A 23,651-nucleotide genomic window follows, 5' to 3' on the forward strand; every position below is an offset into this window, starting at 1 on the left:
AAAAAGTTTGTAAATATCATAATAAACACTATTTGTAAAACAGTAAACAGTTTGTAAATTTCCTGGTAACACCATTTGTAAGACAGCAAAAAGTTTGTAAATACCCTAGTAAACATTATTTGTAAGACTGTAAAAAGTTTGTAAATATCCTGGTAACACCATTTGTAAAACAGCAAAAAGTTTGTAGATATCCAGGTATACATCATTTGTAAAACAGTAATCAGTAATAAAATACAGATTTACAGTTCATATTTGTGTAATGATATCCTATATTAACAATTTAGAAAAATGCACAAGGAACCATTTCAAAAGTTAAAATGTTGACTTAAGTGTATAAAAACTGTTTGGGTAAGAAGGTTTTTCAGTGGGTTAATCCAAACAAACACCTCATTAATTTATGTGTTACTTTTTTATGCATATGTGGATACAATATATCATTTTTGTTCCGGAGTACCCTAATTCCTCAACCTTTTGGTATATAAAAGAGCAGCTTTCGGGGCAATTTATGTACATTTGTAATTTGAATTTTGAAACAAAACTGCATTATACGTAATGGATTAGCCAATTGCTTGGCTTCACAAAAAGTATAATTCTATCAGCCTAGTTAATCTATAACAATACCTTCAGAATAATCGCTTGAATAAACACTTAGCAAATATGCAAAATGTTTAAGAATTACAGCACACTTATTTTAGGTTTCTCTTTTAGACAACTGTAAAGGATTACAGACCATTCAGAAGTGATTCTCCAAAGACCATGAAATACAGCACACTGTTCACTCCCACTTCATCAAAGACTGCAAGAACCTGAAACAAAGTGAACTCATTAGGGTTCGATCAAAATTGTTGAGAATATTATTTTTGCTAAAAAAAAATGTTGTGCGCAGCCTACAGCTAAAACTGTTTAACTTACTGGCTTGAAAATTTGCTGGTGTAATGTGCTAATGCTGGACTGGTGCACAGGCAATTTTCTTTGACCTAGCTCCTGTGGTTCAGTGGCCACACTTAATTTCAGCAGAACGTTCAAGGAAACCATTTCTAAAATTTGATAAACATCCCACTACTGCTACATCTGCAAAAATCATTTGTTTCCAGTTAAAGGGTGGAAGCTCATCATTTGTCAAATGTATGAATTTATTTTTCGAAGTTTGACAACACTTATATGAATTCTGATGTACTTTGGGCCAGTGATTGCAAATCTGCCTTTCTTTATTTTTTTTTTTTCACCGACTGCTATGTTTATAAGTTTCTGAGATAAAGTAAAAAAGAAACACCAGATTTTAGTTACGTAATTTTAATGGCCTGTAACCGAAAAAATATAAGTTAGAATTTTAAAACATGAGGATCAAGACAGTCAGAACTTGTTCTTAACTTGTTAAAAAAAAGTCACTGTTGTTAGTTTGGGAGGACAACACGGTAACAAAGGTTTCCTGTTGTTTCCAATTTTCCCTTGTGTGACGTCATGCAAGAACACTTGACATCACCCATCACAGACGTACAACCACAAATGACATCATACTTTCAAATGTGAATGACATCATTCCAGCATAACTGCCTGACTCGAAGTCATATCTGCCTGACTCATCATCACATAAGGAAAAAATATCACCTCACTTCGGGAAATTTTACGGAAACTGGCCAGGTTTTTGTTACTGAAGACGCTTCACTTTTTAGGGTTAAATAGTGTTATTTATCGTAAATTGTTTTATATCGTAGTGTAAGCTATATTCCGTAGGGTATCCTTCATATCGTTCTAACACTTGTGCCTAAACTAACTCCTCAATCTTTGTGCACATGAAAGTGTAACTTTCAGCGCAATTTATGCATATTTTCAATTTGATTTTGGAGACAAAACTACATTGATTCGATTGGTCAGTTTCAGGGCTTCACAAAAAGTATGACTTTATCGGTCAAAACAGAATAATGCCTTCGGAATATGCTTGAATAAACACCTTGCAAACAGGTGAAATGGAATTAGGCTATCTGAAGAAACCTGTCAGAGAGATGAAACTTATACTATATGTGGACAGAAAAATTCACTAAATCTACTCGGAGAATAAATCATAGACTCAATCTAAAAACATCAGAATATTTACATAGATGCAGCTGATTGCTATAATGCCCCACAACCCCCCCCCCCTCCCTCTCCCTCCCCTCAGATACACACACACGCTTTCTTCAGCCTAGATATAACTAAATGTAGCAGGAAAATTTAGTTAGTCTATCTAACAAACAACATATTCATATCTTTAGTTTCAAAAAAAACTGGGAGAAAAATGTACTTCTTTGCTTTCAGCACAACTAATATCTGTCCTAAAAATGTCATTGTAGCAGAAATATTAGGACGTTTTTTTCCCCACATGTTAAGCCCATCTACTGAACAATATGTTTACATCTTTTCTTTCAAAAAAACTGGAGAGAAATGTAATTCATTTTACCCCATGGAATATGCTTAGAATGCCTCTCAGGCCAGATGGAATTCAAGAACTTTTGGCGCCTAGGTGGCACCTGGCCTCTTAGCATCCTAGCTTGGACACTCAAACTCGCCTCGCAGCCCTCAATCTTCTCTCTCCCCACCACAACAACTTCTAGATCTAAGGTCTGTTTCATTCTCCCAAGTTTAACTTTCAGAAATACAGGTCTGTACTCTTCCATTTACTAGCTTAGAACCTGGTCCTTCCGCTTGTGCTGTCCTCAACATGTCAAAGCTGTACGCTACAAAACCACATTTCCTGTAATCTTTCAGTAATTCTTACTTCATATCACCTAGTTATTCATGAATAATAAAGACCATAATGTCACAATCAGTACAAATGTATCTGTTACATCGGCGGCAAGCCAAACTTCGCTAACCGCCATTTTCAATTACACTTTGTGGCACTCGGCATCGTCCAGAAAATGATAAACTCATGGAATGATTTCATTGAAACCTATGAGATGTACACCATCTGAAGGGTGATTGACAAATTGTTTGGGAGCCTTAACTTTAATTTATGCGTTAATAATGAACAGGAATGATGTATAATTGATTCTATTGTGAAGAAAAGATGGTCTTAATTTTGGGAAGAGCAGCAAAGTCCACCCTTGCAACTGAGTCACTTATTTTTGAAAATGGCAGCTTGCTAAGTTCTGACGCTGTACGCTTGGATGCGTTGGTTACATTTGTGTTATCTGCGATGTTATGGCCTTTATTATTCCCACATAATGAGGTGAGATGAATTCAGAATTACTTCAAGATCACAGGACACCTCTTTTTGTGCAGTACAGAGTTGGTACTTGGGAGACAGCACAGATGACAGGCTCCAATTCAGGTTAGTAAATGTAAGGCTTCAGAGCGGTTAATGTGGAAGCTAAGCTGGAAACATGGCTAACTGATATCAGAGCTACACCACACCCCACTTCTCTCAATGTTGAAACACTCCGCCACTACACTCAAGGGCTGAGCCTCAAGCCTCCCATCAAAATAAAATAATTTCTAAACTTTTACTCCTCAGTACAATGTCATCTACTGTTCTCTTTATACATGTGTACTTATAACAGATACCATAAATACATACAAGAGTGAAACATAATACTTACAGCCACTGGGTCAACTGCCACAATGAGAGCGGCAAAGATGAGCACTTCAGTGCCACTCAGCTCCAGGTCGAGATGACCCAGAGCACCCCCTCGGGCCAGTCCAATCAATGTGAAACCTGTTCCCAGAGAAAGATTAAAGAAGAATACTATATTTTACCAAAAATGCACATTATTGGCCACTTAAGGATGAAAATCAAACATCTGAATTCTAAGGTGGGCTTTATGGACCATATTATCAGAGTTAAGGAACTTTGACACCATAGGAAGTTTTTTCAGCTCTAATCATGACATTGAATGTTGAAATAAGTTTTTTTACCCTTTAGATTACTGATAAAAGATTCCCAAAAATTCCTTCCTTCTGGTGAACATCAGGAAAAAAAGGTTAGACTGCCTAGATACCGTCAGTATGGCACATAAAGCCCACCATAGTAGTATTCAAATATTTTTGCCTTTCACAGCCTTAAAAAAATCGGAAAAAATAAATCAGAGTACTTTTACACATAGTTTTCAGTTGTATGTATGAGGAACCCTTACTTCATATTTTAGCTTTCTCTTACTTTAACAAGTTATATATTCTACGTCCTCTCAGAAAAGAGAAAGTATTAAGTCAAAGATCATGTTCTGGTGGCTGACCAGCTGACCAGCTGACCAGCTGACCAGTGGCCAGTGTATATGGAGAAACCTGTCACCCTCAGAGATGAATATGTACATGTACCCATATGTGGTCAACCATGGACATTTAAATCTGCTTATAAAATCTACACCAGGGGAAGATCTACCAGCAACCTGTGGATGGTGGTGGTTTTCTCCCGGGATCTGCCCAGTTTCCACCACCCCCCCACCGCCGGCAAGCCCCAACATTATAGCAAGGGAGTAACCATTTTAATAACGTCATATGATTTTCACTCAATGACCTGGCTCATCACCAATACAAAGACAGAGAAAATTGTGCTATTATGAAGATAGAATGAAGTCTAAGGCTTGGCCTGTACAAGGTACCAATACATATAGATGGAACCATTAGCAAGTTTTGAAAGTTTATTAAATTTTTGAGTACTAAGTATTTCCATTTATTTATGTAGTTGGTGTTTTAAGCCGTTCTCAAGAATATTTCACTTATACGACGGCGGCCAGCATTATGCTGAGAGGAAACCGGGCAGAGCCCGGGGGAAACCCACAACCATCTGCAGGCTGCTAGCAGACATTCCCACGATTTACACTACATAAACATACTATTTATTTATTTATTTGATTGGTGTTTTACCCCATACTCAAGAATATTTCACTTATATGATGACGGCCAGCATTATGCTGAGAGGAAACCGGGCAGAGCCCGGGGGAAACCCACAACCAATCTGCAGGTTGCTAGTAGACATTCCCATGATTTACACTACATATACATACTATTTATTTATTTAGTTGATTGGTGTTTTACCCCATACTCAAGAATATTTCACTTATATGATGACGGCCAGCATTATGGTGGGTGGAAACCGGGCAGAGCCCGGGCAAACCGACAACCATCCGCAGGTTGCTAGCAGACCTTCCCACTTACAGCCGGGAGAGGAAGCCAGCATGAGCAGGACTTGAACTCACATCAACCGCATTGGTAAGAGGCATCCGGGTCATTACCAACCGAGCCACAGAGACTCCTACATATACATACAGTGAATCCTTTAAGTCCTTCATATCCTGACACAGCACTATGATTGCTGTTGGCCACTTATTATTAACTACTTTTCCCTCATAAATTTTGTTTTCTTTACCATTTAAGTGAACAGAACAAACGCACTTACCTACAGTAAAACAAGCAATCACTGTTGCCCTAGAGATTAGTAAAAAAAACAACAAAAAATCATGCTTCAAAATGATACACCTACATGAAACAGTTCAATCAAACTTTGGAAACTCACATAAAGCACATTAAAAATAAATTAAAAACACTGTAACACTGCATTAACAGGGCTGGAGAGTAAAAATCCAGGAGGTATGACATGTGAAAAGGCATAATCCAAGAAGGACAAGAGGTTCCTAATGACTGGGCTAATACACAGTGCTCTACCAAAGGCTTTCAGCCAGTTCAAACACAAATGGGAAAACTGATGTAGACGTTGCTAAACAGTTGACTGACAGTAATTTTCACATCACAAAAATATGTGAGAAATACCCTAAAGCTCATGGCCTTTTATATCAATACAGGTGCAAAATAAAAATACCACAGACATGGAGATAACACTGCTTTCGACACCTAGTTATATGAGATTTTTTTTTTTGATTGGTGTTTTATGCCGTACTCAAGAATATTTCACTTATACGACGGCGGCCAGCATTATGGTGGGTGGAAACCGGGCAGAGCCCGGGGGAAACCGACGACCAATCCGCAGGTTGCTGCCAGACCTTCTCACGTATGAGCTGGACTTGAACTCACAGCGACCGCATTGGTGAGAGACTCCTGGGTCATTACGCTGCGCTAGCGCTTTAACCGACTGAGCCACGGAGGCCCCCAGTTATATGACAACCCCTTTTAAATTAATGTCAATAATTGGGTGTTCCTTGCCCATAAAAAGTAGACCGAAGCTGTGCAGTCTTATGTTCTTTTCTGTAGAATCATTTACATGTATGTCACTGTTCCTCTATAGCTGTTGTTGTTAAGCAAAGAGGTAGGTCACAAGTACTGTGTTTTTTCACAGCTTAAAAATGGTTTGTGTAGGCAGGTTATGTTGTGAAATTCTTCTGTAAGATGGCCCGGAAGCTGGATCATGTGATTTCCTTAGTGACAGACAGGGTGAGTTAAAAAAAAAATGTAATATCATATGAAAATAGCTATTTTTCATTCGTTGCCAGCGATAGTGTATTTGTTGAATTTGCTTTATTTTCAGCTTTCCAGATACGGTAGTCTGAGTACATCTCTGAAAATAACGTGGTGTTTTTTGTGTACCGTCAGTGTAAACCAGGGCTTACTGATCACTGATGAAATGACAGACATGTTCCTCATTCCCTACAGTTCAACATGGGTGGCCATTTTGTTTTCACTCGCGCTAGGGCGATCATGTGATCTCTAACTTTCCGGCCGTCTTACAGGATGCCCATTGGCAAGCAGCACTGACTTCACAATGGCATATCTCCTGGATGATAACAATGGTTATTACAAGAGGGTTTCAGTATTTAAAAATAATACTTAAAAACTTAATAATCAACCTTTTAAAATGAGGTTTGTGCTGTAATCATACTTACAACGACAGCGAACATAAGATGCCTCCCAGATTGTTGTAGAAAGCACGATCGTGTAAACTGTAAGAGGCTTCTAAAATAATGCTGAAAGAAATACACAGAAAACAAACATTAGTCTTGTTTTTTGTAAGAAGAGAATCAACTACTAAAGAATGCCACTGTGTACTACAGCTTTAAAAAAAAAATAATGCGACAAATAATACAACCTTTGTTATTTTGTAAACAGACCTTAACGGCCACAGCGGGCATTTCTCTCTGACAAGACTGATAAATGTAATTCTATAAATCAACTTTTAATCAAGAATTCTTACAAGGCCACGGGACACGCCATGTTAGAGACTAGCCTAACATACCAGATACGATGCCTTTCATATTTTGTACGATTCTTGGCTTCCAATAGGGCAGTTTCAACTTTGAACTCTTTCATCGATAAAGGTAAAAATAGTCTAACTGCATCATTAGTCTGGTTCCCTGACGTATTCTGCGTATCTTGCAGGGGTCAGGTACACTACAAAGCTATCTGCCCTACAATTGGTCACTTACATATGGTAATTAACATGGTCGCTGCTGGGGGAAGCCTATCAACAGAGTATGGTGTATGAAAGAGTTGTTATCACACAGACACGCCACAAATAGAACAGTAACTGTTACATATCAGAAACAATGACCCCAAGTTAGTGATAATGTCACCGCATCAGATGAGGTGTGGTGTGGTGAATTTATACTGTGCCTGAGTCTTTGGCTGAAGTGATTAGTGCCATGTGACATCAGGGGCAGGGAACCAGCCAACTGTATCATGTGGCCTGTCCAAAATGTTTGGCAAATATTTCTGATCACATTTACTATAACATGGGTGTCTGAAAAACAAACTTCACAAAAGCAATTTAGAGTAGAAAAGTGATGGAGAAAATTGAAATTCTAAATGTTTGTGAAGTTGAGAAGAGACTCCTGGGTCATTACGCTGTGCTAGCACGCTAACCAACTGAGCCACAGAGGCCCCCAGTGACAACAACAGATGTAGTGTAAACAGCACTATAGTCTGATAACAAATGTATTTTGTAAATGATCACACGTACAACATGCACATCAATTCTACCAACTACACACGTGTACACGCGTTCAAAACTCAGACACCTGACGTCTATATACGAGTGAATCAGAGAGAAATGTCGACAATTTGCAGAAAACTAAGAGGCTATTGAACTCACGGTGGCAACAAGTACAGGAAGAATTCATGTGGCTCAAAAAAGTCTGGCAAATGATCGGCTGCACCAGAAAAGCTGAAATGAGAAAAATTGAGTATCAACAAACATTAAATGTAAGCAGGAAAACTTACTGCAATTAACTGGCATTTTAGGTGGGAAATGCATCTTAATATTTTCCCTAGGAAATTAAAAGTGTGCCAATGACAATATAGTATGCACAGTTATTACCTTTCCATATGTCCACAAATTCAACGCTAACCCGGTACTGTAATTCATCATTTTTCCCGTGTTCGCAAGGTGTTTATTCAACCAGATTCTATTGAGTATAGACTGATAAAATTATACTTTTTGCAAAACCCTGAAATTTGTCAATCTAGACGAATGCAGTTTTGTCTCCAAAATCAAATTAAAAATGGGCATAAATTGCATCGAATGTCATTCTTTGATCTGCGAATAGATTGAGGAATTAGGATAGATATAGAGTGATGACAACCAAATGCTTTATTGTGACAGGGCAGCTCCGTTCGGATGTGGAATCACCAAACTTTTGGGCTCTACCCGTACAACTTCTACCCATTACAGCAATATAATAAAAAACAAGGGTGAGAATCAAATATCGAGGGATAAGGGATAAATGCCTTGGACTGGACTGGTACATACAGACTGTAGATGACGGTCAAGCCTAGGAAACAGGTGTACGGAAATATCCCGTCAACCTTGCAAACTTTCCCCCATGTGAATGAGAGCACAAGGACACAGTGAAAATAAGGAAACCTACATCTGCAAATTGCATAGCCAAGTTTGAATCTGAACCTGTTTTGTCCTGGCCATTGAATAACAAGCACTTCTAACCACTAGCCCACGGCTTTCTCCCCATACTTAATAACACGGCTATACCAGAGATTTTTGCCATACAATCCACGTTCGCTAATCAAATCAAATTTTCTGAATTTATCAACAATATTAGTAACCTCAAATCATTGCTGTTAAGTAAATATCAGACTCGTACCTATGCTATGTATAACATAAAAAAATGATTCTGAAATTTGGAAAAAGTATAATGTTGCTCGCTTTACAAATTTGAAAAACTTTCAAGTGGTTCTGAGCGGTAATCAGTTAATATGTACAGAGGTAAGGCTGATATTTTTGAAGGTAATTATTTGAACAATTATTATTTCTAAAATAATGGTCACCATAATATTGCTTTAAGGCTAGTATAATGTAAGTATATGTACCCGTCACATGAATGTAGTTCTAACATCAGGGACAAAATTATCATGTCTCCTTTAAGATATTCTAGAGGTTGACAGACAGCAAAAGGAAACAATGAACATTCTAAGTACTTACTGTAATATAGCACCTAATATCACCCCAACCACAATCAGTAGGCTGCAAAATTAAACGTAGTGTTCTTCAAAAACAAGACAACCAATCGCTATTTAAAGTTAACACCATTCACAAAATGATATAGTTTACACCTTTATATATATATTACTGCAGCGTGATTAATCAGGATCGGGAAATCTTTCAAAAGCCAAACTCATGTATGCATCTGGATTGTTTTGGAACCTGACCTGACATGGAGTTATACATACATGTACTTATACATGTTCTTATCAGGTGCACATGGACTATAGGCATGATATGCATGTGAAACTACCAGTAGCAGATATCTGTATAGACAGTTTAATTTTTCATTTCGAATATGGGTTGGTAGTTAGTTGAAAATTGCACCACTGAACTTTTCAGTCAGTAGAAACCAGAAATTGAACAAGAGCCTAGTCCACCTGAATATCAGTCTGAATATCAGTCTGAATATCAGCCTGAATATCAGCCCGAATAATCAGTCTAAATATCAGCCTGAATATCAGCCTGAATAATCAGTCTGAATATCAATCTGAATATCAGCCTGAATATCAGCCTGAATATCATACGTCATACATGTATGTTCTGTTAAGTAATATCTACTGAGAGAATGGGTTCATGTGCCCAAAGTGCTGCCACCACGGAAGTATCATGCCAAATACACCCGGCATGACACCTCACCTGGTCACAGTATACTGACACCAAGCCAGGCAGCAACAAGTACCATTTTTAAAGTCTTTAGTATGTCCCAACCAGGGTTTGATCCCAGGTCTCCTGACCTCAAGGCAGGTGCTCTAACCATCAGACTATCCAAGAGGTATAAAATGTAAAGTAATAATGTTAATTTATTTCAAAAGTTAATGCAGCATGAGTTCAAATCAGCTTTCTAATAAAATTAACCCTACCATGATTCTGGGACTTTTGAGGATAGCCAATGCGCATGATGGAAAGCTGGAAAAAAAAAAAAAAAAAGATTATGAGAAGATTTTTTTATACTTGTTATTTATAGAAACTGGAGACATAATTATATATTAAATATAATTATATTATATTTATTATATATTATATAATTAGATATTAAATAATTGGTGAACAATCTAAACTCTGTGGTTGGTGAACATCATTCATCTGACAAAAATTACACACATTGTTATAAACATCTCATCGTGTGAAGCATACATTCAGACAGCATTCTGGTGATAGAAAAAATGGTATCCAACAATGTTCAAATGGCCCCACCAAAAATTTAAATCACGATTTACTGTCACCAAGGTCCCAGGAGCAATAGGGAAAGAGGGGAATCAAGCAAAAATTCACAGTTCAAGGCTGGAATTGAACCCACACTTTGAGTATCAAAGCAATGCTCAAAAATAATGATTCTTGATCAATCAAGCAATCAAACAATCACTTAGCACAAGACATTAGAATACATAACAATATGAATGTCAAGGCATTCTCAGGATGAAAAAGAAATCAGGCCTCCTGGATCATGAAACGATCTTTAATACGCTTAAAGTCAAAAGTTTGAACCACTTTAAAACTGTTATTTCTTACATATCAAAACACTGCTTGACAAAGTAACTCCTGAGTAAGCTACTGTAAAACAAATTTCAGGAAAAATAACGGAAATGAACATAGCAGGTTTAATGATTGATTGATTTATTTATTTGATTGGTGTTTTATGCCGTACTCAAGAATATTTCACTTATACGACGGCAGCCAGCATTATGGTGGGAGGAAACCGGGCAGAGCCCAGGAGAAATCCACGACCATCCGCAGGTTGAAGGCAGACCTTCTTACGTACAGCTGGAGAGGAGGCCAGCATGAGCTGGACTTGAACTCACAGCGACTGCATTGGTGAGAGACTCCTGGGTCATTACGCTTCATAAGCGTGCTAACCAACTGAGCCATGGAGGCCCCCAGTTTAATGATTGAAATTTTGACTTAAAGTCTTAAAATCATTTCGTGATCTTGGGGCCTCTTTTACACATGCTCCATTCACTAATATTATCTGTCCAATCGAGTTTTTCATAAGAGCAGTTCAGTGCTGTGATACATGCCCACTACAAGCTGGATTTGAAAACATTTCCTTAAATCAAAGGCTGAGGGTCACTAATAAAGGACTTTATACGACTTTACCTTCAAGGTATTCTCACAAGTGCTGTACATGTATTCTTAGAAGAAAAGAAAACATAACCACTGTGATTCTGGGAGACACGAGGAAATGGGCCTGGCAACAGCCATATTTTCTGAGATATTTGGTAACTACACACATCAACTTTTAACCTGGTAATCGTACAAGGCCTTGTAATATGTCATTTTCATAGAGAAAATGGAAACATAAGTTTAAGTCACTAATACACTAGCTACCCTCTGTGTCATGAAAAAGACTGCATGATGTCACAGTTGATAAGGCCTGTTCACTGGTTACAGAAATAGCTTGCTCCTGATTGGTTAAAAGTCAGAATTTCGTAAGGCTATCATTAAAGTTAAAAACATGGCAGAGTTTCCGATTTATAAATGCAGCTGTTTTTTTTTTCTTCAAATTTAAATTGCGTTATCTTGGTTATTCAAAATCACAAAAATAAAATGTACCGGTATGCATTTTAAACTTGGGTGTGATATTTTATCAATACATATGCACACTTGGTCTACATAGTCTTGTCTTTTCTTTTAATGTTTGAATATGTTAACAAAGACCATTACCTATTTTTCCAACAGCAGCAAAAATAATAACCAATGAGATCACTAGCGGGGTTTTCACTTCCTCGAAATTGAGTCCTGCCAATGTAACACCTGAGTGATGCTTTGTGGCATTTCCATGCTCACTGAACACCTCTGTCTCATTTCCTTTGTGGAAAGCTTCAGCCCTCACCACGGACTCTCGCGATACGGACACAATAATTACAGCTGTCAAGAGGAGCCCAAGCTTGCCCGACAACATCATGTTTGCTGGTTTCCCAATTCCAACGAGAGCTGATGCTAAAATCTGAAATCATGAAAATAGCAGTTTTGTAGAAGAGTAACTCAATGTAGCAGTCTATATTGGTTTCCGGAACGTGTATAGTTACATCCAGCTCTAGGCAAAGCTTTTTCCACTACACATGGGTGCATCACAGAATGACATATACGGTGATGTGTACAATGATGTCATACTACATTATAAACATCATACTGTGTACGTTGGACAAACCCACAAACACAATACCATGTGAGTAGGACACAACAGTAAACAAAATACCATGTGCGTAGGACACAACAGTACACACAATACCATGCGAGTAGGACACACCTGCAAACACAATACCATGTGAGTAAGACACAACAGTAAACAAAATACCATATGAGTAGGTCACAGCAGTAAACACAATACCATGTGAGTAGGACACAGCAGTAAACACAATACCATGTGCGTACGACACACCAGCAAACACAATACCATGTGCGTAGGACACAACAGTAAACACAATACCATGTGCGTAGGACACAGCAGTAAACACAATACCATGTGCGTATGACACAACAGTAAACACAATACCATGCGAGTAGGACACAGCAGTAAACACAATACCATGTGCGTAGGACACAACAGTAAACACAATACCATGTGCGTAGGACACAGCAGTAAACACAATACCTTGTGCGTAGGACACAACAGTAAACACAATACCATGTGCGTAGGACACAGCAGTAAACACAATACCTTGTGCGTAAGACACAACAGTAAACACACTACCATGTGCATAGGACACAGCAGTAAACACAATACCATGTGTGTATGACACAGCAGTAAACACAATACCATGTGAGTAGGACACAGCAGTAAACACAATACCATGTGCGTACGACACACCAGCAAACACAATACCATGTGCGTAGGACACAACAGTAAACACAATACCATGTGCATAGGACACAGCAGTAAACACAATACCTTGTGAGTAGGACACAGCAGTAAACACAATACCTTGTGAGTAGGACACAGCAGTAAACACAATACCATGTGCGTAGGACACAGCAGTAAACACAATACCATGCGAGTAGGACACAGCAGTAAACACAATACCATGTGATTACGACACAGCAGTAAACACAATACCATGTGCGTAGGACACAACAGTAAACACAATACCATGTGCATAGGACACAGCAGTAAACACAATACCATGTGCGTACGACACACCAGCAAACACAATACCATGTGCGTAGGACACAACAGTAAACACAATACCATGTGCATAGGACACAGCAGTAAACACAATACCTTGTGAGTAGGACACAGCAGTAAACACAATACCATGTGCGTAGGACACAGCAGTAAACATAATACCATGTGCATAGGACACAGCAGTAAACACAATACCATGTAAGTACGACACAACAGTAAACACAATACCATGTGCGTACGACACAACAGTAAACACAATAACATGTGCGCAGGACAGAACAATGAAGTGGTCATTGCATAAAAAACGTGCAAGAAAACCAAGAGCATAATACCAATATTTTCAACACATGCAAAAACTTATATATACTTATATTACATAACTTTATAAGTTATCAGCATGGTGAGAAGGGTATAGGGTGGTTTAAATACTCATCATGGAGAACTCGTAAAACTCCTCTCGCCTGTATCAAGACGGTACAAAGCTGTTAACTGATGTGTTCTTTGCTTTACTACGTCACAATACGCACTCATGAAGCATATATGAAGTACACATGCACTGCAACGTCACAGAGGCAAACGTTGCATTCTACTGTCGTTTGGACCTTCTGTGTAACTCGCCCGCGAGTCTCCCATTACCCTTCTCAACACACAGATAACGATTTCGGCCCTACAATATTTTATTTCTGTTATTATATTATAATAACAGAAAGCCAGTCTAGCGTATACATAGTAATAGTTGAGTTAGCCCTGTTGACTGCAGACAGCGCTGGTATAGTGGCGTAACGTCACACTGATACACAATGGAGTGTAGCATCACAATGAAAACTGACACCAGTCTGCGCAGTAATTTAGTTGCAAAGAGTATATAATAAGCTTCACAAAAAAAAAAAAAGACATCAGCCTGCACTGAGCTGCACAGGGTTTAAATTTCACATACCTTTTGTGGGCATCGCCTGCAGCTCTGACAAATTTATGTCAACATATTAACATATTAAAAGCTCAAGGCGTTTGAGCATTACCTGATCACTATATGAATGCCCATTTCCTTGTTGCAGGCAGTTTTCATCAAACACCAACAATTTTAATGTGATTACCCTGAGCTTGCATTATTTAACTATCATGATTATAGAGTACTGGTAACTAGTGTCTTCATGTCCTGGGTTGCTAACTATTGTTATACTGTTGTAATGTACATGTATTTCAATAGACATAATCAGAGCAAATAACAACATTGACAATTTCCCAGTCATATCACAATACATGTGGCCATTGTAAATGAATGATGCGATATGCTATATTTAACACAAACTCCAGTTCAATGCTGTATTTACTCTAAACATTTGCCTGTAAAAATGCATTTCTAAAGGACAATAAAGGTATAAAAAAAAAATATATATTACTTTCGGTGATGAAACTTAACATTTCTCCAGTGAAATATCATCCTACCTTCCAGAAAAAGTAATATGCCTCTCACTAATGCGGATGCTGTGAATTCAAGTCCAGCTCATGCTGGCTTCCTTTTGGATCATACTTGGAAAGGTCTGCCAGCAACCTACGGATGGTCATAGTTTCCCCCGGGCTCTGCCCAGTTTCCTCTCACCATAATGGTCACCGCCGTCGTACCAGTGAAATATGTTTTTAGTTCGGAATAAAAGGTTTATCAAATGAATACATAAATTAGAGTTACGTTAATGAACACAGACACACACCTGCAGCCAACAGCACAGCATGAAGAATGACTTTCAAAAGATTTACGCTCATGCTAACCATGTTGCAAAAGACATCAAGGTAAAAAAATTCAATGAATTCAGAGAAGAAAATCTGAGTTATCCGCATGCTTGAGGGGGGGAGCTCAGGAGTGACATGTCACATCTGCTTCCACCATGGCCTAGCAGGACAGGTAACAAGGTGTGTATCAACTTTGATCACTGTCTTAGATGTGAAGTGTACACCTGAGAAAGCACACCTGACATCTTCTCAGTCAACATCACAGGCATTACCTCATCGAGGTCAGAGACATGCTCATACCTACAGCCACAGGCTTACAGGTGGATTAAGCTAGCTGGAAGGCTGCCAACTTTAACATGTTTAATAGGGATGATAGATTTGTCATACACTAAATATGTCCATGAAACATCAAGATTATGGCTTATTTATACTTTAGAATCAATTTAAGAGAAAAAAAAAACAGAAAAAGTAAAACCGAAATTCCTGGTTTTCTTTCTTGACCAGTCTCCAGATACTCTTGACCACAAAAGCTGCAGTTGCTATATACAGTAATCTGGATCAAACGACAAAAATACTGTATTTTTTTAAACTTAAAAATAGATGAACTTATAGACTCTAGATTTAATTGGCATGCTTAAAGGCAACTTTAAGAAGAATGCCAAATATGAAAGATACAAACATGTGTGTGTTATATTAAAGATCCATTCCATAGAGCCAATTTTTGGGGGACGCTACAAACTTCATTTCATACCTATTGACATCCACTACACACGCATGAACTTTTTTTTTTTACCATTGGCTGTAACGAACCTTGAAAGCAACTAGCCAAAATTGGTCTATTACGCAATCGTTAATAAAGATGAAATATGTGTGCCAGTAATTATATAGTGTGGTGAGAACGAAAATTGTGGTATACAGATGGATTTTTAGTTCTGACAAACTTCAATGAATAAAAATCTTAACAGAACGCTGTGGATCTATGTTAATGCAATGTCTTAAAGTCTATAAGATACGGATAATGACCAGTGAACAAATGAAGATTTCCAACACAAGCATGTCAGCAGCTCTACTCCTACAAAACAGGGTTACAGAGTAACTTCCCTTGCTGACATGAATCCTAAAACTTCTAATAGCACGGATGATTTGCCAATGTGAACAATCAATAGAATTTCTTCCTTATTAAATTTACTATGAAATCAAGAATTCAGGAATGTCTATTTTATAATGTCATGGTGTTTGGATACTGTATACTTTATTATACATATAGCTCATGCTGGCTTCCTCTCCGGCCGTATGTGGGTAGGTCTGCCAGCAACCTGCGGATGGTTGTGGGTTTCCCCCGGGCTCTGCCCGGTTTCCACACACCATAATGCTGGCTGCCGTCGTATAAGTGAAATATTCTTGAGTACGACGTAAAACACTGATCAAATAAATAAATAAGTATTATACATATGCACAACTTAAATATATACATATACTCAAAATCCTAGTTTTACATACTCGTATATGCAATAAAGATCAGTGATCGGTTTCAGGATCATTTCAGGGCATTAACCTACTATTATAACATATACGAGGGTCAATTAACATTTCAACAACATGTACAGGTAGACAACCAAATTTTATTTTTATTTTAATATTTATCTTTTACACCTTTCATTCCTTTTCTCTGTATTTTGCAAGAAAACGCTCCCAATCTCAACCTATGCTCCTTTTCTTACCACGCTTTTCTTACCAAGTTTTTCTTATCAAGCTTTTAACATCTACAAGTACACGGATAGTCGCAGCTGTCAAGTCTTACCTCATCACGGAATTGTAAGAAACCTGTTTTAGTGCTCACAATTGTAAGTCAAGGTATCTAAACACAAAGATTCAAAACATGTTTCAAATGAAAAAAAAAAGAAGTCATCTATGCTTCCAACCTTAATGTGAATTTAAGAGCCATGCCTAATTGGAGCAGGCTCACGGCCACGCTTTGTATATAGACTTAATTCTTACTTCAGAAAGCCTAAGTTCCTAGCCGAAACGAAAAAATAAACACACAATGATTACATTATACTTTCATACAGTCACAGAAAGTACCCTAATCTTTCAAATTCAAACACTAACAATGATTACAATACGCTTCCATACCGTAACAGAAATTACTGTAATCTTCCAAATTTAAACACTAACAATGATTACATTGTACTTCCATACCCTCACAGAAATTACCGTAATCTTTCAAATTTAAACACTAACAATGATTACATTGTACTTCCATACTGTCACAGAAATTACTGTAATCTTCCAAATTTAAACACTAACAATGATTACATTGTACTTCCATACTGTCACAGAAATTACTGTAATCTTCCAAATTTAAACACTAACAATGATTACATTGTACTTCCATACTGTCACAGAAATTACTGTAATCTTCCCAATTTAAACACTAACAATGATTACATTGTACTTCCATACCGTCATAGAAATTACTGTAATCTTCCAAATTTAAACAGTAACAATGATTACATTGTACTTCCATACTGTCACAGAAATTACCGTAATCTTCCAAATTTAAACACTAACAATGATTACATTATACTTTCATAGTCACAGAAATTACCGTAATCTTTCAAATTTAAACACTAACAATGATTACAATACGCTTCCATACCGTAACAGAAATTACCGTAATCTTCCATAATCTTAAATCTTAATCTTAATCTTAATCATAATCTTAATCTTAAATCTTAAAACCAGTGTCATCCCAATATACAGTAAATGACACTTTAGTCTGGACTAAAGTTAATACTGAGTTTAAAGTCTGAAAGCTTAAATTTAAAGAGTTAATACACTTTTGGACAACTGGGCCCTGAAACAAAATCCTAATGTGCTAATAAAACACTTATATAAGATATGTACCTGGTATCTGAGTATGTACATGTATTAGTGAGGTTTTATGCCATACTTAACAATTTTTCTCATAGAATTTATTTATTTATTTAATTGGTCTTTTACGCCAATATTTCACTTATACGACGGCGGCCAGCATTATGGTGGGAGGAAACTGGGAACAGCCCAGGGGAAACCCACGATCATCTGCAGGTTGCTGAGGACCTTCCCACGTATGGCCGGAGTGGAAGCCAACATGAGCTGGACTTGAACTCACAGTGACCGCATTGGTCTCATGGGTCATTACGTTGCTCTAACCAAATGATCCACAAAGGCCCCCTTTCTAGGACAAGAAGGAGTCATCGATATTTGTACAAATTCTGTGTCTTCTACTGGTCATGTTGCCAAAGTGCTGCAGCCAATGAAATATCATGTTGAAGACACCAGGCGGCAACCTGCGGATCGTCGAGGACTTCCCCGGGGCTCTGCCCAGATTCCTTCCACCACATTACTAGCCACCATCGTATAAGTGAAATATTTTTGAGTATGGCATAAAACAACAATCAAATAAATAAATACTGTAAATCTTCAACTTTTTCAACCACTACAGCACTTTCTTTCACTGGAATTTAAGCATACAACTACAATCAAAATGATGTAAGAATGATTTGTTTGTGTCAATAAAGATGCAAGCTTCATGCAAATTTTGCAAATTAGTTCTCTACATTCTGTACTTCTCTGAGAATGTTTGAAAAATTTTGCTTGCAGAGGCGGTTGAAAAAGCTGAAAAATTAGGGTACATGTATGTGTTTTTGTTACGTAATTTAGAGCAGTCTTTGCTCAGTGGTTGTTGGAGTTTGACCAATCACATGTGTGTATACAAAAGTGGTTGTTGGAGTTTGACCAATCACATGTGTGTATACAAAAGTGGTTGTTGGAGTTTGACCAATCACATGTGTGTATACAAAAGTGGTTGTTGGAGTTTGACCAATCACATGTGTGTATACAAAAGTGGTTGTTGGAGTTTGACCAATCACAAGTGTCTATACAAAAGTGGTCAGGATCTAATTTCCTCTTCTGGGAAATCCCTTTTGATCGCAGGTTCTGTGTTCTACAGCTGTTGGGCAGAGAGTTGAGTAACCCATGGTAAATCCTCTGCCCTGAAGGGTACCCACGAGGTACAAAGTCCATAGGCATAATACATGTACATGTAGGTGATAGGGTGATCAAACTACCCCATACCCTAATTCTTCAACCTTTTCAACCATCTCTGCAACCAATATTCTTAAAGATTCTGAGAGAACTACGGGAGGTGGAGAAATCATTTGCACAGTTTTATGAAGCTTTCAAGTTTAGCGACACAAACAATTAATTTTAATATCAGTTTCATAATAAATGTATGCTTAACTTCCACTGAAAAAGTGCTTTAGAGGTCGAAAAGGTTGGAGATTTACAGTACATGCATTACATTCTTTGACTGCTTATTTCCACCAAGACCATGAAAGCAATGGTAGAAGAATCCATTCAGACCAGAACTGACAGATTCTGTGCTCAGTAAACAAAGATGAACAGAGAAATGCAAAAGTTGCTGTACATTGATTTTCTCAAAATGTCTGAATGTAGAAATGCAAAGTAGAGCATTGTGGCAACTCCAATAAAAGATACAAGGCGATGACATACCCTAATTCCTCAACCTCTTGGCATGTGAAAGAGCAACTTTCAATGTGATTTACAGTATGTAACGTACCCTTTTTTTTTCTTTGATTTTGGAGACAAAACTACACTGGTTTTATAAGTCAATTTGAGGGCTTCACAAAAAGTATAATTTTGTCAGTCTGCACAGAATAGTACCCTTGGAATATGCTTAAATAAACATCAGGCAAACACGCGAAAAGGTTGAAGAATTAGAGTAAGTACCTTAAAGGGAGACAGACAACAACAACTGACTCAACCTCCATGTATTAGCCTTAAGTGCAGAGCTAACGGTTTCACGGTCTCTTGTAATGAAATGGCTTCATGTTGTGAGTGAGTGATTGCTTGGGGTTTAACGTCGTACTTAACAATTTTTCAGTAATATGACGACGAAGGAATCCTTAGAGTGCATGTAATGTGCCTCCTTGTTGCAGGATGGATTTCCACCGCTCTTTTATCTGCTTCACTGAGACGCCTTACCTAAGGCAAGTAAGCGACCCCGCCCGAGCCATTATACTGATACGCGTCAACCAGTCGTTGCACTATCCCCTTCATGCTGGCCTCATGTTGTCATACATTATCTTACTGTAATGTCTTGATTACAGTAAATCAGCCAAAATTCTGCCTACATGTAATTCTAGACTTCTTCAGGATTTGAGGCTTTATCACAGAGGGGTGTCCCTATGAGCATTGGGTGTGCGAAATGGGGAAAATACCAATCAGTCACCCACTTCAGAGGTGATCCCAAAAGTTTAAATACCTGGGTGCTGGGATGTTGATAATCAAGAGTCTCCAAATTCCTACATTGTCCAAAATTTTAGAAGAATTACAGTAAGCCGCACATTTTCCCAGATTATGAGAGTCTCTTTTGGTCTTAACAGGTGTTGTGAGGTTTGCTTCAAGGATCAAATATTGAAGCTACAGGAGAAACATTTCAGCACTAAAAGTATTATTTAATGACATTTATTTCCTTCTAAAGATGCAATTTTTAGGGGTTAAAGTTTAGCTCATTTACAGTAAATTTCAGCACTAAAAGTAATATTTAATGACATTTATTTCCTTCTAAAAATGCCATTTTTAGGGGTTAAAGTTTAGCTCATTTACAGTAAATTTCAGCACTAAAAGTAATATTTAATGACATTTATTTCCTTCTAAAAATGCCATTTTGGGGGGTTAAAGTTTAGCTCATTTACAGTAAATTTCAGCACTAAAAGTAATATTTAATGACATTTATTTCCTTCTAAAAATGCCATTTTTGGGGGTTAAAATTTAGCTCATTTACAGTAAATTTCAGCACTAAAAGTAGTATTTAATGACATTTATTTCCTTCTAAAAATGACATTTTGGGGGTTAAAGTTTAGCTCATTTACAGTAAATTTCAGCACTAAAAGTAATATTTATTGACATTTATTTCCTTCTAAAAATGCCATTTTGGGGGGTTAAAGTTTAGCTCATTTACAGTAAATTTGAGCACTAAAAGTAATATTTAATGACATTTGTTTCCTTCTAAAAATGCCATTTTTGGGGGTTAAAATTTAGCTCATTTACAGTAAATTTCAGCACTAAAAGTAGTATTTAAAGACATTTATTTCCTTCTAAAAATGCCATTTTGGGGGTTAAAGCTTAGCTCATTTACAGTAAATGAAGTATCATCCAAAACAGGAAATAGTGTATAATCTTCTATGCCCAGCCAAACTAAGCCCTACACTTCAACATCCACTTTATCATCCTTGTGAAGTCAGTCTGTACAAAACAGTCCTGATTGTTTTAATATATTTACAGCAGGGTATTAAACCTCTTAAAGCGTTGTTCACTTCGAAGGGGGTCAGGAACTAGCCTCTTTCACAACGGAACAACTTTCTACAGAACAGTTTAAAGTGGGTGTATTTTATCAGGCCATGCTTTCCGCCATAACTATCTGGTACATGTATCTTGTTGACACTTGCACTGAAAAATTTATTCCATTTAATACATGTATACACTATTTATTAGATTAAATAAAATCCCTAATGATCCGGAAACTGGTAAAATTAATATAGTCCATGTATTAACATATAGTCCCTGGCCTACAAACTGTAACTGACCCAATTAACAGGCCAAGTAAGGCTGCAGAACAACCTAAATGATAATTTTTTGTTTTAATTACTGAATTTGTTCTTTAATTCTGCAACACAGGTAAATAAAGTTAATAAAATACCGCTATCTATTTTGGAAACTGCAGTTAACTTTTCTCCACTAGGATGTCATCCCCAGCCTCAAAAGGCTTTTATAGGATCCACAGACAGGATAGAACTCTCACAACCTAGCTAAGGTTTAGGTCAAATAGCACATCTGATTGTTGTTTATGTCATACTCAATAACTTTTCACCTGTAATGGGCGTATGATGACAGTCAGTTCCCAGGTAAAATCCATAGTTACCAAAATGAGTATGAACACCTGTTCACCGTGCTGACACAGCTGTAAGGTGGATCATACATCTGACCTGGATATTAAATATTTTTCTAATAAGGAATATAAGGTCGTTAACCTGATGATGCGGGCCTGCCGACACGCCTGAGGGGCCGGGAGTGGGATTCTATGTTTCATCTTCCTTGCATGACCAAAACTCATCATTCTATATATTAGTGTTCGCCTATATTTATAGAGTATTTATACAGACATTTTACTTGAACGTTGATCACTTTGTACAACACATGGTAATTTTTATTTTTGGTATGGACCCGTAATACATGTACCAGACATTTTACTTAAACATTGATCACTTTGTACAACACATGGTAATTTTTATTTTTGGTATGGACCCGTAATACATTGACCAGACATTTTACTTAAACATTGATCACTTTGTACAACACATGGTAATTTTTATTTTTGGTATGGACCCGTAATACATTGACCAGACATTTTACTTAAACACTGATCACTTTGTTCAACACATGGTAATTTTTATTTTTGGTATGGACCCGTAATACATGTACCAGACATTTTACTTAAACATTGATCACTTTGTTCAACATATGGTAATTTTTATTTTTGGTATGGACCCGTAATACATGTACCAGACATTTTACTTAAACACTGATCACTTTGTTCAACATATGGTAATTTTTATTTTTGGTATGGACCCGTAATACGTGTACCAGACATTTTACTTAAACATTGATCACTTTGTACAACATATGGTAATTTTTATTTTTGGTATGGACCCGTAATACGTGTACCAGACATTTTACTTAAACATTGATCACTTTGTTCAACATATGGTAATTTTTATTTTTGGTATGGACCCGTAATACATGTACCAGACATTTTACTTAAACATTGATCACTTTGTTCAACATATGATAATTTTTATTTTTGGTACAGACCTGTATTCCTATATTAAATATTAAAACTAAAATTTCGCCTAAAAAAAGACATTAATACTACTTTTTGTGTTGAAACTTACATTTTACCAAAACACTATTGTCCTACCTCCCCAATAAGCCTCAAAACACTTTTCCAAGATTGCCAAAACTCTCAGGCAAAATGTTCAACCCAGTCACGGGTGAAATTTTACGTCATTGACAATATTTATTTGCTGACATGCATAATGAGTGAGAATTATTAAAATGACATACTGACAAAAGACAAAAAAAACCCCCAAAAAACAAAGCATAAATATCAGGGCAGACATACAACAAAGTCTGCCCTGATTAGTCGGAATAATAGATATAATTCCATTTTAATTATAAACACCTATGATAAAAATAAAAAAAATTGTAACTAGGCAAACTTATTTACTAGTGCAATTATTGGATTTATTT

General features: G+C 37.1%; 1 protein-coding gene across 1 annotated transcript in view; it reads right to left on the minus strand.

The window, feature by feature from the left end:
* The window catches only part of LOC135478981 (probable Na(+)/H(+) antiporter nhx-9), a 65,390-nt gene that overhangs the window by 29,935 nt on the left and 11,804 nt on the right, over positions 1–23,651 (minus strand). Inside the window, exons 3-10 of the mRNA XM_064758671.1 lie at positions 12,086–12,368; positions 10,285–10,330; positions 9,362–9,403; positions 8,018–8,089; positions 6,813–6,893; positions 5,375–5,403; positions 3,579–3,694; positions 731–806 (exon numbers count right to left, since the gene is read on the minus strand). Coding sequence (XP_064614741.1) covers positions 731–806; positions 3,579–3,694; positions 5,375–5,403; positions 6,813–6,893; positions 8,018–8,089; positions 9,362–9,403; positions 10,285–10,330; positions 12,086–12,326 — 703 coding nt within the window. The 5' untranslated portion in view covers positions 12,327–12,368. The remainder of the gene's footprint in view (positions 1–730; positions 807–3,578; positions 3,695–5,374; positions 5,404–6,812; positions 6,894–8,017; positions 8,090–9,361; positions 9,404–10,284; positions 10,331–12,085; positions 12,369–23,651) is intronic.

Source organism: Liolophura sinensis, chromosome 12, assembly GCF_032854445.1.
Source record: "Liolophura sinensis isolate JHLJ2023 chromosome 12, CUHK_Ljap_v2, whole genome shotgun sequence".
NCBI classification, from domain to species: domain Eukaryota; kingdom Metazoa; phylum Mollusca; class Polyplacophora; order Chitonida; family Chitonidae; genus Liolophura; species Liolophura sinensis.